Source organism: Nymphalis io, chromosome 5 (genome assembly GCF_905147045.1).
Source record: "Nymphalis io chromosome 5, ilAglIoxx1.1, whole genome shotgun sequence".
Classification (NCBI taxonomy): domain Eukaryota; kingdom Metazoa; phylum Arthropoda; class Insecta; order Lepidoptera; family Nymphalidae; genus Nymphalis; species Nymphalis io.
In genome coordinates, this window is record NC_065892.1 from 9,661,017 (window position 1) to 9,679,489 (window position 18,473).

The 18,473-nt window shown below is 34.8% G+C and overlaps 3 protein-coding genes across 3 annotated transcripts in view; 1 reads left to right on the top strand and 2 right to left on the bottom strand.

Annotated features, from left to right (window-relative positions):
* The window catches only part of LOC126768717 (cuticle protein 8-like), a 51,864-nt gene extending 41,337 nt beyond the window's left edge, over positions 1 to 10,527 (bottom strand). The window contains exon 1 of the mRNA XM_050486991.1: positions 10,509 to 10,527. Coding sequence (XP_050342948.1) covers positions 10,509 to 10,520 — 12 coding nt within the window. The 5' untranslated portion in view covers positions 10,521 to 10,527. The remainder of the gene's footprint in view (positions 1 to 10,508) is intronic.
* Positions 1,444 to 16,739, bottom strand: LOC126768685 (cuticle protein-like). Its single transcript, XM_050486942.1, has 4 exons — positions 16,728 to 16,739; positions 16,334 to 16,648; positions 3,787 to 3,988; positions 1,444 to 2,152 (listed from the first exon to the last, which is right to left on the bottom strand). The coding sequence occupies exons 1-4, from the start codon at positions 16,737 to 16,739 to the stop codon at positions 1,548 to 1,550; spliced, it is 1,134 nt and encodes a 377-aa protein (XP_050342899.1). The 3' UTR covers positions 1,444 to 1,547.
* LOC126768728 (cuticle protein 8-like) lies at positions 12,796 to 13,574 on the top strand. Its single transcript, XM_050487004.1, has 3 exons — positions 12,796 to 12,807; positions 12,887 to 13,201; positions 13,287 to 13,574. Exons 1-3 carry the CDS (start codon positions 12,796 to 12,798, stop codon positions 13,572 to 13,574), a joined length of 615 nt encoding a protein of 204 aa, XP_050342961.1.
* Positions 16,740 to 18,473: the final 1,734 nt, after the last annotated feature.

The following is an 18,473-nucleotide window of genomic DNA, read 5'->3' on the forward strand; positions in this document are numbered from 1 at the left end:
GACTTGTTAAAGCGAAGATTATTTAAAAATATTGTGTGCGTATGTCCTTCGAGAATATCGGTAATTGTTGAACGATGTTTTTTACAATAATGAACTTTAAAGCTCCTATATAAAATATAACAAATTTTCCATATCTAAATCATCTTTCATTTGTAGCATACTTGGAAGTGTCTATTCGTGTTTAAAACGATAAAGATATATTTACGATATATTTACTGTAAAAGGTTTGAAAAAAGAAGTGTCAAAATAAACAAAAAAAAACAACTTGAAAAATTAACTATTTTTGATAACATTGAAAAAAAATTATTAAAACAAAAAATTAAATTATTGTTATTGAAATATTTACAATATACCCATCCGTCCGTCCGTCCCAAATTCATACGGGTGAAACAAGAATATTGTTTATTTTTATTAAAAAAAAACCTAACCCCTATCACAGCGCCACTTACCGGAACCAATTTATACTATGCAGACAGAACTTTGACCGCATTCAACGTAGAGCAGTTCGAATTGTCGTGAATCAAGCTCTTACCTACCGGCTTGATTCTTTGAATCTGCGTAGAGGTGTCGGGTCAATCTGCATCCTCTATTGCATATATCGCGAGGAGTGTTCTGAGGAATTGAGGAGTGTTCTAAGGAATTGTTTGGATTGGTCCCGGCCGCTGAATTTCACCACCGAACATCGTGTCAGAATTATAAATTCCATCCTCACCACCTTGTTGTTTGGAAATCCACAACAGCGCGATTTTTAAGACATTTTCTGCCTCGCACAACCACTGTGGAACCAGCTTTCACTGGCGACTTTTCCGAACCGATATGACATACAAACCTTCAAGAAAAAAGCGAATTAATTCCTTAAAGGCCAGCAACGCACCTGCAAGCCCTCGGGTGTTGCAGGTGTCCACGGGTGGTGGTAGACACTTTCCATTAGGTGAGACTCCTGCTCGTTTGCCCTCTCTAAAATTAAGAAAGTCATGCATACGAGCAAACGTATTATGTATAATGTAACCATAGTCAGTTATTTATAAAACCGGATTAATTGTTTAAGTAGATGTATCTTGCCTTGCTTTGGCTAAAACACAATCCAAGTGTTCATATTAAGTTTTGTGAAAATGTATTTATGTATTTATATATTAATGTATATATAAACTAAATCGACCAAGTAGTTTTCTAACTCAAACTGATCTTTTAAGCTGTTATGGTCATTCGTTCAGTTTTTTATTTGTTTATTTTTATCTCCGTCATATAAAATAAACTTATTAAGATGTACAGTTTTCTAACGATACGCTGCCGACATTTCTATATTTAGCTATACTCTATTAGTAAATATATAAAAAATAAATATGCTTTTGTAGATAATTAGCAAAAAAGTATTTAAGTTAAATGTAAAGATTAGTAAAAGTCAGCAGCTTTTTTTTAAAGGGTTCAATATAAACAAAAAAAAATCAATTGGTATTGCTATATTTCGTATGTCATTTTAAAATAACAGTTACCTTGAAACGACACATAAATAATAAATAATTAATTAGTTAAGAGTTTTGACTAAATCAATGGTGTGCGAGGATATGCGCTGGCGCATGAGTGGCGTGTTCGGCACGGGCGGAGTTGCTGACCACAGCGTTGAAACCGTTGTGGGCATCAGCGGTGTATTGGACTGTGCGCACAGAGCCGTCAGCTTCGAGCAGAGAGTACTCGCCGTGCACGGCGTCACCGTCGCGGCTCTCGTGTTGAGACTTGTTGTCGCCGGTGTGACCGTCGGCTACGGAGTATGAGAAGTCGTATTTGGGGTGAGCGTATTCCTCCTCGTCATGGGCGGACACGAGTCTGTGAGCAGGTGCTGCGTAGTGGGCTACAGGTGCAGCAGCGTAGTGAGCAACGGGTGCCGCAGCGTAGTGAGCAACAGGTGCAGTGGCGTAATGGGCCACAGGTGTAGCAGCGTAGTGGGCTACAGTGGCTTGAGGCTGATCATGACGTTGGATGCTTTGCGAAGATACTGCGGCGGCGGAAGAGTAGTGCACGGGAGAAGCCTGGTAGGCCACAGGTGCAGCGTGGTATGCAACAGGTGCGGCATGGTAACCTACATGAGCTGCAACCACAGCGTGGGGCTGGTCGTGATGCACAATGCTTTGTGACGAGACAGCAGCAGCTGAAGAGTAGTGAGGTTCAGCCAAGAGCCCAGCTGCGGCCACCGCTAATACAGCGCTCAAAGAGACCACCTATAAAAAATATTTATTAAATAAGGGCGAATCATTTAATTGTACAGAATTTTAGTTAAGCTATCTATACAAAACATCATAGTTTTAACTTTTATTTCCATCGGTCACAAACACTTACTTTGGTGAACATGATTGCTTTGTATGATGTATACAACTGATACATTTCACATATTAACTGCCGCTTATATAGTGATCTGATTGTTTGTAATGTAAAGGTCAGCGGGCGGGAACTGGTCACAAAAGAATTTTATTAACATTTATATTTTTATTTAATTAAAAATTTGTAATTGAAAAATAAATATTTATCGATAGCACGTAACTTTTTATGAATCTGTTATTACTACAGCTTCTTACTAGTTATTTGTTATATATATTAAATAATCAATATCAAGGCAAAAAAGGTTTTGAAAAACAAGAAACTGTTTTTTTTAAAGGGATTTTAAATACTTACTATTTTTAAGATTACGGTTTGTAAAAACAAAACATAATTGGTTGAGGTGTGACTACGTTACCCAAAAATATATCTAAAATTTTTAAAACTAAATAAAGAAATAAGAATTGATGTTTAATAATATATTCATTTCATTTATTGTATATTATTTTCATATGAATTTTTTTGTTATATAATAATCAATATAAATTATATAATCCATTAATTATAATTAATTGTCTATGTTATCACATATGTACATAATGTATGAGCATTATTAATTTTATGAATGAACGAGATGATGAATCGTCTTTAAAACATATGTATTAATATAATTTATAAGAAATTAGTTTTCGACCGCGGCTACATACGTGTTTTAGGTTGCATTTGATTAAAAATTAGCACATGACCTTCCTTGGAGTTTAATCTTGATTCATACCATAAATTGGTTGTCAAATAAATGTTCCTAAATTAAAATTTATAATACATTTCGTTTGAGTTTGAGCCTTACTGTTTTTTATTATTTATACTTTCTTATTTATTTTAATAATATATATCTTGAGCTACTGCTTGTAATTATAAATATTATAATTTAATCGACTATTTAATTTATTTTAAAAGTTATAGGTAACTTGTCAAAATTAAGTTACATTTTTCGTTCATTTAGTTGTTCATTTTCCATTTTTCTATATATAAATATGGTATTTTTTAAAGAGCTATTTATAAAAGATATATACGAGAACACCATGAGACAGATTTGACTTTATTTCGCTTAAGAAACAAATTTTTAGTTTTACTAGCAATAAAAAATAAAAAATGTATATAGCTATTTTTAAAAAAAAAACGTAATATTCATATTATACTTTTTTATTTGTTTTTCGATCAATGATAAATATTTATTAAATATATTTTGACAATTATTTGCAACCTTATTTTTAATAACATGTTTGGTGGTAGGGCTAAAGATAAAAACTGTGATTTTAAGTTTAATCTACGCATTACAATATTAAAGATAAATTGTTATTTACAAGACTATAATAACGATGCATAATGCTTAGTGGTGGTAGTATTGAAGAGCTGGGGCGGCGTAGACGGGAGTTTTTGCAATGACGGGAGCGGCCTTGATGTAGGTGGGGGCAGCTGTGGGGGCGGTGTTATGTACTACGGCGTTGAAACCGCTGTGGTCGTCAGCGGAGTATTCCACAGTTCTGACAGAGCCGTCGGCTTCTTGGAAGGAGTATGAGCCCTTCACGATATCACCATCACGGACCTCTTGTTGTTGCTTGTTGTCACCAGTGTGTCCGTCAGCAACAGAGTAATTGTACTCGTATTTAGGGTAAGCCTTAAAAGAGATAAATAAGATAATTCGATAATTATAGGAATTAAGAAAGCATTATATATACATAAATGTAAAATAACTTACAATTTCCTCAGGCTGGGCAATAACTTTAGCGACGGGAGTGGCGTGGTAGGCGACGGAAACAGGAGCGGCGTGGTAGGTGACTGAAACAGGTGCAGCGTGGTAGGCTACGGTGGCAGGGACGGCCAGCTTGGCAACCGGGATCGCTTGTTTTTTTTTTTTTTTATAGAATAGGAAGGTGGACGAGCATATGGGCCACCTGATGGTAAGTGGTCACCAAACGCTCTTAGACATTGGCATTGTAAGAAATGTCAACCATCGCTTATAGCCAATGCGCCACCAACCTTGGGAACTAAGATTTTATGTCCCTTGTGCCTGTAATTACACTGGCTCACTCACCCTTCAAACCGGAACACAACAATATCAAGTATTGCTGTTTTGCGGTAGAATATCTGATGAGTGGGTGGTACCTACCCAGACGAGCTTGCACAAAGCCCTACCACCAGTAAAGTTGTTCGTCGTGACGTACGATGCTCTGAGAGGTGACAGCGGCCGCAAAAGAGTACTGAACCGGAGCGGGGAGGAACCCTGCCAAGGACACCGCCACAACAGCACAAAGAGCTACCAGCTGTGAAATAAATATTAGTAATTATTTATTTGTTGTCAGTTTGAAAGTTTAATAAGTATTTAGGTATCATTATTTACTTTGCAAAACATAGTGATGATTTTACGTTCGTGTGTGATCACTGAATAATTTCTATGCGTTAGCTTACAGGTTTTATAGTATTTATCGGTGCAACTATCTTAAAAATAGAACTTGTTAAATAAATAGCCTTGCCCCTGGTAAATTTAGATACCTAATTTACATTCACTAATAAATTATTAAAATATTTAATAATCACAAAATTAATATATTCGCGATTGTGACTCTGGCCGTCTGTTTGTTAGCTCATAACGACAGAACTACTGAAAAATTTAGGGTGGTAGTCCGGGATGTGAAAATGTAAAGAATACAAATTAGGACAAATATAGGTATTCTGGACATAGATTTATACATTTTGGATTTACGACAAAATTCGGGGTTTTGTTATGTATATTGTATTGGGCAGCTAGTTTCGAATTAATATGATTGACGTCAAATTTTAGCGAATTAAAATAAATCAATTTAGTTCAAAATTAAATATATTTATATGTGTATTATACATTTAACTTTACTTTATATTCAAGGCTTCTGTTTGATCAGAAACACACAAAAAAAATCATTTTGTCGATACAAAAAATCTTTATACTATAATAAGAGCTTTTTTTAAACAATAATTAGATAATTATAATTACAAATAATCGAGGACCATTTCTAGGCATTTTTTGAAAACCCGTTTTATTTTTATAAAGTTTAACTACAAATTTGTTTTTGATATTATTCATATTGTGGTTAAAAGAACTAAGCCATATTCATCAGAATAATTTGTAAAAGAATTATATACAAATAAATGAAAGTAAATATATAAATATGCCTTTAATACAATGATGACATTGGTCTTCAGTTTTACCCGATTGCAACAAATTCGTAAATATTCGATTTCCAATATTTGTTTTGTTAGGTGTCCTATAATATTACTAAAACCTATCTGATATACCTAAATCATGTTATCGCAATTTAAGCAACCGATGTAGACTGTGTTAAAAGTTAATCAATAAGCTGGGAGTATAAGAAAGTTTCACAAAAATATTTGCATTGCTTTTTGTAGGAAAAGGACGCTTGCTTTGTTTTAGTTTTTTTTTTTTTTATTTAATGGTTTTAATATTTGCATGAACTCTTTGTTTTTAATCGACTTAAAAAAAGAAGTAGATGCTAACTTTACTGTGACAACCTGTGAATATCTCACTACTGGGCTAAGGCCTCCTGTCCTTTTTTAGGAGAAGGTTTGGAGTTTATTCCACTACGCCGCTCCAATGCGGGTTGGTAGGATACACACGTGGCAGAATTTAAGTGAAATTTGACACAAATTCCAATTCAAGTTTTCAAACAAATGCAAATTAGACACATGCAGGTTATAAATAGCCGAGACGGCCTAGTGTTTAGAACGCGTGAATCATAACCGATGATCGTAGGTTCAAACCCGGGCAAGCACCACTGAATATTCATGTGCTTAATTTGTGTTTATAATTCATCTCGTGCTTGACGGTGAAAGAAAACATCGCGAGGAAATTTCATTGAAATTCTGCCACATGTGTATTCTACCAAACCGCATTGGAGGAGCGTGATGGAATAAGATCCAAACCTTCTCAAAATGGAGAGGAGGCCTTAGCCCAGCAGTAGGACATTAACAGGCTGTTACTGTACTGTACATGCAGGTTTCCTCGCGATGTTTTCTTTCACCGTCAAGCACGAGATGAATTATAAACACAAATTAAGCACATGAAAATAAATTATTTTTTACTTTAGGATCTCGGAAAAAAAAGTACTTCATCATTTGTAACTAATGTTAAGAATATTTTTTATTTTCGTTGAAATAATATACATATCTACAGATCGGTTTCATTGTTATCTAAATCCCGTTTCCATAAATTTGTGATTACAGGAATTCGTCACATATTATATAGAAACAAAGAGTGATTGTGGTATTTCATCAACAAGTCAAGCATATACATTTAGAAATTATCATTTGGTAAAGTTAAACTATTGAAGAAGACCACTGTTAATCACTGGAACTCGTTAATTATAAGCGAGTGTCACCAAGATAATATTTTTATTATTACTGCATTTGTTTCAGTTATGAACATTATTTAAAGCCGTTTTTTTTAATTTTTGTCGTATTTTATAAATAAATCGAGAAAATGTTACCGGTACCTTATTAGCTTTTAGCCCTATTTTGATACAAGAATATATGTTTCATAAAAATCATACTCATTTTGACCTACGACATTTGGTATTTATGTTTTCCAAATGTCGAAATTTGACTAAAACTAGTATAATTAGCTATATTAAGTAAATGTAACTGAGTTCTAAAACGTTAAAATAAATAAAATATGTAATTGGAATAGCTATATTTCGTGTGCCATTTTAAAATAATTGTTATATTTATACGACACGTAGGTTAATAATAATTAATTAATTAATTAATACATTTAACTAAATCAATGATGTGCTAGGATATGCGCTGGAGCACGAGCGGCGTGTTTGGTTGGGGCGGAGTTGCTGACCACGGTGTTGAAGCGGTTGTATGCGTCAGCGGTGTACTGAACTGTGCGCACAGAGCCGTCAGCTTCGAGCAGAGAGTACTAGGGCGTCACCATCGCGGCACTCGTGCTGAGACTTGTTGTCGCCGGTGTGACCGTCGGCTACGGAGTATGAGAAGTCGTATTTGGGGTGAGCGTATTCCTCTTCATGGGTAGATACGATTCTGTATGCGAAAGCAGCATAGCGAGCTACACGCGCAGTAGCGTAACGGGCAACGGGTGCTGCAGCGTAGTGCGCAACGGGTGCAGTAGCGTAGTGGGCGACAGGTGTAGCAGAGTATTGGGCAATAGTGGCTTGAGGTTGATCGTGACGTTGAATGCTTTGCGAAGACACAGCAGCGGAGGAAGAGTAATGCACGGGAGAAGCCTGGTAGGTGCATCCACCCCACAGGTGCATCGTGGTATGCAATAGGTGCAGCATGGTAGGCTACCGGAGGTGCAACCACAGCGTGAGGCTAGTCGTGACGCACAATGCTTTGTGACGAGACAGCAGCAGCTGAGGAGTAGTGAGGCTCAGCCAAGAGTCCAGCCGAGGTCACCGTCAACACAGCGCTCAAAAAGAGTACCTATAAGAAGAAAATAGTAATATTTAGTTGAACCAACTTAAAAAAAATAATATTTTATTTCCATCATTAACTACTCGTAACACTTTTTTTGGTGAACATGATTGCTTTGTATGATGTGTACAATTGATACATTTCACATATTAACGGCCGCTTATGTAGTGATCTGATTGTGCATATGTTAAAGTTGCCGAGCTTAAGGTCTAGATTTTTTTTAAATATTTGCACCTTTTGTTAATTGTATCAAATTATTTATTCCTCTTTATTTATTTGTCAATTTGCAAATAAAAGTGAAAATCTTAAACCAGTTAGTTTTATTTAGTATTACGACTGTTTTTTTGTTTTATAGTAATATAGCCAAAATATTCAGCCTATGTTTATAATATACACCTACAAACATTTTTTTTTCATTCAATTGTTTGCATGAGTTGTAAAATTAAACATATTAAAGTTTTTGCCCATTGAAAAGGTTTTTGAAACAAAATAAATTAACCATATAATAACTACTAAAATACAACATACACACCTAACTTACAAATTCGAAACTTTGTTTGTTTGTTACGCTTTTACGCCTTAACTACTCAACCGATCATCATGAAATATTGCATATACTTTGTCAGGGATACAGAAAAGGACATAGGGCGCCTAACACCCGCCTTTAACTCATTTGTACAAAGCCGCGGTTGGAATAATTAAAGAATATTGTAGAATTATCTGATTTGAAATTAATGATTAGAAATATATTATGTGTGTTATATCGTATGAGGATAATTAATTTTATGAATGAACAAAACTATATTTACTAGTAATGTTGAGTAAATGAAATATAAAGATGATTATTTATACACTTGATTTGATATTATGCATATAAACAACACATACCAGTCTTTATTTTTCTTATATATTACCAAACTAAACGATAATATTAATACATAAAACTATTATTAAATGAAATGTAAATTTATCGATAATTTATACTGCATTGATTACAAATTTCTGTTTTTTATTTTATTAAAATGATGTATTTTTTACTCAGCCATCTATAAAACATAATATACGTGTATATACTAGGACAGACTTTACAGTAAACTGTATTTATTTCCATAACAAAGTTTTAGTCTACAAACCGTTATTATTTTGTTAGCATTCAGAAGATTAAACGCTTTCTAATATCTATTTGCTATAAAAAAAAAGATTGAATTTCATGTAATGTTTACTTTTCGTTAGTTTAAGATGATTGAAATAATATCCTGTATTTGTATTAATATTAAATTTTATCAGTACTTAATAAAATTAATTTAATTTAGATAAAAATGTAAGATTGATTTCATAATTACGAGAAATTTATTTAAATCAAAGTTTTTTTCAAAAATTCTTATATTTTTTAAATAAACACTAAATGGGAACTTATTTATGTTCTTGAAATAAATGGTTCTAGAAAATAAAAGTAAACACAAATATTTAATAAGTTTCATATATACTTTACAATAAATAAGTATTTACAGGTCAAACGAATATGCGTAGTACATGACGCTTAATGATGGTAGTATTGAAGAGCTGGGGCGGCGTAGACGGGAGTCTTAACGATGACGGGTGCGGCTTTGATGTAAGCGGGAGCAGCTGTGGGTGCGCTGTTGTGTACTACGGCGTTGAAACCGCTGTGGTCGTCAGCGGAGTACTCCACAGTTCTGATAGAGCCGTCGGCTTCGTGGAAGGAGTATGAGCCCTTCACGACATCACCATCACGGACCTCTTGTTGTTGCTTGTTGTCACCGGTGTGTCCGTCAGCAACGGAGTAATTGTACTCGTATTTGGGGTAGGCCTGCAGAAAAGAAAGAGAATTAAATAAGTTTCCTCTTGAGAGCATTATCTATAATATGTAACTTAAAGACGGAAAACCACTTACGATTTCCTCAGACTGGGCAATAACTTTAGCGACGGGAGTGGCGTGGTAGGAGATGGATGCAGGAGCGGCATGGTAGGCGACGGGAGCAGGGGCAGCGTGGTATGTGACGGCGGCGGGGGCAGCGTGGTAGGCAACTGCAGCAGGGGCAGCGTGGTAAGCGACGGGGGCAGCGACGGCCAACTTGGCAATGGGAGCCACGTGCTCATCATGACGTACGATGCTCTGAGAGGAGACGGCGGCCGCTGAAGAGTAGTGTACAGGGGCAGGCAGGAGTCCGGCAGAGGACACCGCTACAATAGCGCAGAGAGCTACCAGCTGAAAAATTAATTTAAAGTTATTTTAGGTACATAACTACTTGGTCTGTTTTGAAGTTTGTCTAACAGTTAATTTATATTTAATAATAATAATAGTAATGTCCTCCAGACCGATTTCGGCCACGGCGGCCAATCTCAAGAGAGATTAGCCAACTACGCAGGAGATATTATAGTGCACAAGTGTGTGCGCAAACACAGGTGCACTCTCTATTCCCTAACTCTCATAATCCGATAGGACGGCAATCCGACACGACCGGAAAGAGTTCAGGCGCAGGACCAACGGCTTTACGTGCTTTCCGAGGCACGGGAGTGTACACACTTCCAACTTCCACACTCCGGGCTGCTACTGAGAATTTTCTGACAGAAAAACTCAATAACTTTTTATTGGCCCGACCTGGGAATTGAACCCAGGACTTCCGGGTCTGCGGCCTTATATCAAGCCACTAGACAGACGAGGCAGTCAATTTATATTTACTCACTTTGGAGAACATTGTGTTGATTATTGTTTCACGTTCGATGACTGAATGTATTTTGCACGTTATATTACTGGTTTTATAGTTAATATTTTTCCCGCGATTAGATTAAGGAACTGGTTTAAATGAAAGACCTTGCCCCTGGACATTTTGAGAAGTCTAAGTTTACATTCACTAATATTCTTGTATAAGAAATTGAAACGCTTGCTAAAATTATAAAATAGTTATATTATAAAATTTAAGTATAGATGATTGTTAAGATATTTTTTTAAGGAATTGAATTCCTAATGAATTTAGAAATAGGAAAATATTACGATCTGACGGTTTATTAATATTATAACTTTACTCGACTTTGACATATATGATTGTTATTCATTCTTAAATAAATTGCTAAAAATATATTGTATAGTAAATTTATTAGAAGACCAAGTGATTTCCTTGCCAGTACAGTGTTAAAATATTTATCTAATACCCGTAATTTCTTATCCGTTGTTTAATTATATTTTAATAGATTGTTCTCCTTCTCTTACTTTAATATCAACTATAATCTTTGTGTAATAAAATTACTGTGTTTCTTCCAGAAAATTTTGGGAATGACGATCTTTTCCATACACATTTTAGATTATAGCTAAATTTATTACACATTTAGATAATTACTTATCACTCAACAATAAGCAATAATTAAATAAAAATCCTATATAAAAATAAAATATTATTGAGCCTTTTTTAATATGATAAATCTACGAGTATGTATATATTGACTCCTGATGAAATAACTTATTTACAAAACATGTTAAAAAATAATTATTTAAAAGATACTATATTAGTTAACCTTCTTGAGTTACTAATTAAATGCAATACATATTCAATTTTATTATTATAATATTATTATACTTTATGAAAATTATTGAATACATTAAGTATTTCTTTCTGCTCATTTTGTCATATTTCTAATAATGGATGAATGAAAAGCCAAATAACCATTTGACACAAAAAAAGTATAATTTAAACAAAATATATAAGTTTTTGTTTTTCTTTTAGCTTTTGTAAGTTCTTTAAATACTGGAAAATACATAAATTCAACTACTTTTGAGTCTTTTGAGTTATGGTTTTATTTCATTGTAGCAAGAGCTTACAACGTCAGTCGATAAGCCTTAAAATGATAACGACAACATTATGAGGATTCATAAGAAATAATACAACATTAAAAAAATTAAAAAAAATTTGATTCAAAAAACATTTTATATCGATACTAACATTAACTAATATTTATCAAGTTACCAATATTTTATGTTAATTATAAATAAATTCGAGTAAAAGTATTTTATTGTATACAAATTGTTTTTAATTTCATACCTTTTGGTGATTAATTCAAGAATTGTATATTTGATATTAATTAAAATTTACCTTTCAAGTAACTAACATATATTTTAGTAGTATATTTTGCCCAGAGAATCGGAATCGCAATTCAAAAGAGAAATGTTGTTAGAATTCTTGCCACCATTTTAGGCGGCCATGATTTGTACAGTCGCTATTTTTAATTTTTATGTTATGTGCTTAAGGCGTTCAGGTAAATAGAAGTATATAATATTATTGTTAATTTATTCATTATTTTGCTATTGTACAAACTACAGTAACAGTAACAGCCTGTAAATGTCCCACTGCTGGGCTAAGGCCTCCTCTCCCTTTTTCGAGGAGAAGGTTTGGAGCTTATTCCACCACGCCGCTCCAGTGCGGGTTGGTAGAATACACATGTGGCAGAATTTCGATGAAATTAGACACATGCAGGTTTCCTCACGATGTTTCCCTTCACCGAAAAGCACGAGATGAATTATAAACAGAAATTAAGCACATGTAAATTCAGAGGTGCTTGCCCGGGTTTGAACCCACGTTCATCGGTTAAGATTCACGCGTTCTTACCACTGGGCCATCTCGACTTTTTGTACAAACTATTCAATAGTATTTAGTTTATGTGCTAACATTTTCTATTTTAACATTTTATTCTCGTCGTGTTATCCCAATTGTTAACGTCATATTTAGGTTAAGCTTGTTAAATTTATAATATATTTTCTATCTTTGGTAATATTTCGTTTCTAATTTCTATTTTCGTATTGAAATAACATTCACTAGGTGGTAGCCTAGTAATAAAGCTTTCATCTAAATTGACCAAGGCCAAGGTTATTCATTTAAACAAGTTCTTCTAAGTTGATTGCGCCGATTAAGGCACTATAAAGCCAGTGAGCAAACGTAAAAAAATCATTCAGTGATCAAACACGAAGCGATAATCAACACAATGTTCTCCAAAGTGAGTAGAGTATTGAACTTAAAAGTTACATTAACTCTCAAACTGTATGACGGTATTAAACTTTAAATTCATTTTACAGCTGGTAGCTCTTTGCGCTGTAGTAGCGGTGTCCTCGGCCGGACTCCTGCCTGCTCCTGTACACTACTCTTCCGCATCCGCCGTCTCCTCTCAGAGCATTGTACGTCATGACGAGCACGCGACTCCCGTCGCCAAGTTGACCGTCGCTGCCCCCGTCGCATACCACGCTGCCCCTGCTGCAGTCGCCTACCACGCTGCCCCCGCCGCCGTCACATACCACGCTGCCCATGCTCCCATCGCCTACCACGCGGCTCCTGCTTCCATCGCCTACCACGCCGCTCCCGTCGCTAAAGTGGTTGCCCAGCCTGAAGAAATCGTAAGTAGTTTTGCATATTTAAAAGATATGCTGTCTTATAATTTATATTATTAAGAATAATTGAATTTTAATCATTCGCGTGCAGGCTTACCCCAAATACGAGTACAATTACTCTGTTGCTGACGGACACACCGGTGACAACAAACAACAACAAGAAGTTCGTGATGGTGATGTCGTCAAGGGATCGTACTCCTTCCACGAAGCTGACGGCTCCATCAGAACTGTTGAATACTCCGCTGATGACCACAGCGGCTTCAACGCCGTAGTACACAACACCGCCCCCACCGCCGCTCCCGCTTACATCAAGGCTGCACCCGTCGTCGTCAAGACTCCCGTCTACGCCGCCCCAGCTCTCCAGTACTACCACCATTAAGCATTATATATGTCAACGTCACTTTGTATACCAAATTACATTTAAGTATTTAAATAACATACGTGAATTTCAAAAGAGCAGTATTTATTCTTATGAACCAAGACGACCAACTATTTGATAAATCTTTAAAAAATCGTTACATTTATAATATTTTATCAAAATTAAAAAAGAAAATTTCTTTAATAATTAAAAGGTTTTGTAATCATTTAAACAACAAAGATACATTAAATTAGTTATTTCACTAATGAAAAGATTTAAAATATGAAACCAACTTTTGAAGTTCAATTGTAGAAGAGAAAAATTGTACCTCTCGATATGGAAAACTATGATCCTTTTAGCGGTATTGTCTAATTTTAACAGTGATTCTAGAAAGGCGTTTCCTTATTTAATATAATCACTATAACACTTATTATCCGCTTTATGGTAAATAATAAAATTTTAATGCTAGCTATGCTATTTCGAATATGTACTTAACTAAGCATGTAATAGCGTATCGGATCAAATAACACAAATGAATAAATACACAATAATTGAATATTTATTTAATTCGGGATATACATACCATTGGATTGAGCTTCATGACATTTATCATGGGTAAACAATATTACTTGAGTATTTAATGCAAATGAAATTAAAAAATATATAAATAATAATAGAATGGATTAATTTTTAATCTACGTGAAACCTCAACGTGGAAATTTCGTAAAATGAACGTGTCACGAACAACGTTTTGCGATCCAATTGTGTTAACGTAGTGAGCACGGAGCTTTATACTAGAAAAAAAGACTGTAAAAGTGTTACTACACTTTGAGGAGACGTAGAAAAATCATACAGTTGATGTCAAAGCGCACGCGGAGTTTCCGGTCAGCGTAGTACGAAAAAAAGAAGTGTCAGCCAAAATAATAAAAATGTATGATCGGGGCTAAAACCCGACTATCTTAAATAAAGTGCTTTTTCTGTAAACTTTGTAAAATCTACTGTTCTTACGCAGAGTAAGAAAGTGGTCTGAAGTTGGGAATCAGATATAAGTAAAAAAAATATATAATATCAATCATACTATTTAACCTAACGACCGTTCTGAAATTGTAAACTATCATAATATGAAAGTTCTATATCAATTTGATATGTATTGTGTAGTATTGGCGTGAATCCAATAAAATTAAAAACAGACTCTGAATATCTATTGAGTTTGATTTTATCGTTATTAGCTGAGATGGACCAGTGTATCGAATAGGTGGATCTTAGCAAAATTTTTTCTACCACAAATTTTTGATGTGGTTAAATGGTTTTTAAAATTAAGTGAAACGTCATACAGAGAATATCGATACAAGGATATCGAATGAAATTCTGACTATGTTATAGTCTGAAGCCCGCTGTGAAACAGCGAAGCTTTAAATCTTGCCATTAAGAGGAAAAGAGCCCTTTGCCTAATAGTCAAAATTTATGGACTGATTTTTGTTACTTAACTACTTCATTATTTTAATTGTTAGTAAATAAGATTATAGCCGAGATGGCCCTGTGGTAAGAACGCGTGAATCTTAACCGATGATCATGGGTTCAAACCCGGGTAAGCACGACTGAATTTTTATGTGCTTAATTTGTGATTATAATTCATCTCGTGCTTTACGGTGAAGGAAAAACATCGTGAGGAAACCTGCATGTGTCTAATTTCACTGAAATTCTGCCACATGTGAATTCTACCAACCCGCATTGGAGCAGCGTGGTGGAATAAGCTCCAAAAAAACCTTCTCCTCAAAAAGAGGACAGGAGGCCTTTAGCCCAGCAGTGGGACATTCACAGGCTGTTACGGAAAAATAAGATTGGATTCAAACTCAATGTCGGGTCAATAAAGAGTTATCTTTTTGGACAAATTCTCAGTAGCAGTCCAGGTATGTACACTCTCGTGCTTTAGAAAGCACGTAAAGCCATTGTTTCTGTGCCTAAACTTTTAAAGCAGCGCCATTTTGGTAATAATCACAGTTTTTCAACCTTATTGGTCGATTTTTCTCTTCTAATTTATACGAGTGAATCTTAAAGCTTTTGTTATTTCATTTAAGTATATTAATTTACAACCATTTACTCTTATCTTTATTGATAAAATAATGAGAAAAATATTTGAAACCGTTGTTCATATTTCTTTCTTTACTTGATTTTATAGAATAAAAGAAGGAAAGATTTTCTTTGTAAGTTTTGATCCAAAAGTTTAATGCTTATGAAAAAATCATGAACGCAATAATTTTTTAAACGTTTTGAAATAGTTGTTTGTTTGAAGATCTTGAGAATAAATAATATTTTTTTGATATTTATATATGCTATTCACATAATATCTTTATTGAAATACTTAAATGTAATTTGGTATACAAAGTGACGTTGACATATATAATGCTTAATGGTGGTAGTACTGGAGAGCTGGGGCGGCGTAGACGGGAGTCTTGACGACGACGGGTGCAGCCTTGATGTAAGCGGGAGCGGCGGTGGGGGCGGTGTTGTGTACTACGGCGTTGAAGCCGCTGTGGTCATCAGCGGAGTATTCAACAGTTCTGATGGAGCCGTCAGCTTCGTGGAAGGAGTACGATCCCTTGACGACATCACCATCACGAACTTCTTGTTGTTGTTTGTTGTCACCGGTGTGTCCGTCAGCAACAGAGTAATTGTACTCGTATTTGGGGTAAGCCTGCACGCGAATGATTAAAATTCAATTATTCTTAATAATATAAATTATAAGACAGCATATCTTTTAAATATGCAAAACTACTTACGATTTCTTCAGGCTGGGCAACCACTTTAGCGACGGGAGCGGCGTGGTAGGCGATGGAAGCAGGAGCCGCGTGGTAGGCGATGGGAGCAGGGGCAGCGTGGTATGTGACGGCGGCGGGGGCAGCGTGGTAGGCGACTGCAGCAGGGGCAGCGTGGTATGCGACGGGGGCAGCGACGGTCAACTTGGCGACGGGAGTCGCGTGCTCGTCATGACGTACAATGCTCTGAGAGGAGACGGCGGATGCGGAAGAGTAGTGTACAGGAGCAGGCAGGAGTCCGGCCGAGGACACCGCTACTACAGCGCAAAGAGCTACCAGCTGTAAAATGAATTTAAAGTTTAATACCGTCATACAGTTTGAGAGTTAATGTAACTTTTAAGTTCAATACTCTACTCACTTTGGAGAACATTGTGTTGATTATTGCTTCGTGTTTGATCACTGAATGATTTTTTTACGTTTGCTCACTGGCTTTATAGTGACTTAATCGGCGCAATCAACTTAGAAGAACTTGTTTAAATGAATAACTATGGCCCTGGCCCTCAATTTAGATGAAAGCTTTATTACATTCACTGGCATTCTGTACGAAAAAAAATGCGAATCGAAAATAGTACCCAGACAAAATAGATTTACTCATAAATGTATAAACTATAATATGCGAAGAAGTAGGTATTTTTAAAGTAAAGTTATTTATCGAGGTGGAAGACAAAACATAGTATGGACTTTAAATATACATATTTGTAATAATTAGTATAATTATTTTTAATTAAATAATGATACAATATATTACCACTAACAGGGACCTGCGCCATACGCAGGCTCGTGAGGCGAATAACATCTGCGCCGAATAATTTATAATACTTCATGGCGACCACGACCGCTCTGACAAGAGTGTCACCACGAAGAAGAATATAATTATAAGATTGTGTTATGTAATTATAAAACAAATCTTTTAATTACAGGTGTATTACTATGATTGGGTTATTGCTATTAACTTGTGTTTGCTCTATGATCGCTCTTCGACTCATCTCATTATTGAAAATTTGAGGACAATTTGCATATTCATATATGTTTTTTGCTACTCTTATTTTATTTATTTTTATCACTTATTGTCGTCAATAGCTATTAAACAAATTATTTGACAAATACTCTCCTATTTATCAAATAAAGGTTTTGGACTATTTTTCTTTGCCTATTTATGTATAATTAAATTCATAATTATTTTATTAAGAAATAAGGTAAGGATTTAAAAATAGTCTACACAGCTATAGTTCTCTATTTTTTATTTACACTTATTTTAACTTAATAAATAAAAGTTTATATTTCTACGTAATCTATATCACAATTTTTAATGATTTATAGTGTTCCATGGAAATAAAAATGTTTTTTTTATCAAGGGAGTTTTAATTTGTTTGATGTTGGTTTGTTTATTGTGTATCATATAAGTGTTTTTGTTTTCATTTATATGCGTATCGACTGGCGGTCGTGGATAGTTGTAACCACGAGCTACATTCAGATGAATTCGTGGCACTTTTACATAGGAGTTAAAAACTGGCTTAATTTTTGTATTTTCCATTTCTGTAAGAACTTGAATGGACCTAAAAACACAACAATTCATCACAATAGTAACTTCTAGAAACATAATTATACTAGTTTTACATATTATGTATTTTATAATACTTAAATATATAGTGCATAAATAAGTTTTTCTTCATTAATTAGTTTCTCTATTAACTTACTTGCCACGATTTTCGTCATCTTGCCTTGTATCCAGCACATTAATATTATCATAAGACCGAGATGAATCGTGGTGTGAAGTTGGAATACGTTCTACATTTGTATGTACCAAAAATTTATTCTGTAATTTGAAAACATTTGTTTGTTAATATAAATCCTAATCACGATTAATTAAATCAAGCATGCAAATTAATGCAAGCTTGTTGACTATTTTACTAAATAATTAAGTGTTAATAAAAGTATAAATGGTAAACGTCAGTCCATCCCAATGCTGGGCAAATAGATCACAAGGAGAAGGTTTTGTAGCTTATTCCACTAACTGGTGCCACATGAAGTAAAAACAAATTAATTACATGCAAACTTCTTGCCTAGGCGTGAACTCACAATTTACGGTTAAGATTAACATGCT

Bases quoted from the DNA above. Each gene is read 5' to 3' on its own strand.
- LOC126768685 (XM_050486942.1), bottom strand. The intron at 3,989-16,333 runs GTAAGTAGTTTT...ATCTCTTTTAAG, and splicing joins TTGCCCAGCCTGAAGAAATC to GCTTACCCTAAATACGAGTA. The intron at 2,153-3,786 runs CTGCCCCCACCT...AACCTCACTACT, and splicing joins ACATAACACCGCCCCCACAG to CTTCAGCTGCTGCTGTCTCG.
- LOC126768728 (XM_050487004.1), top strand. The intron at 13,202-13,286 runs GTAAGTAGTTTT...ATTCGCGTGCAG, and splicing joins TTGCCCAGCCTGAAGAAATC to GCTTACCCCAAATACGAGTA.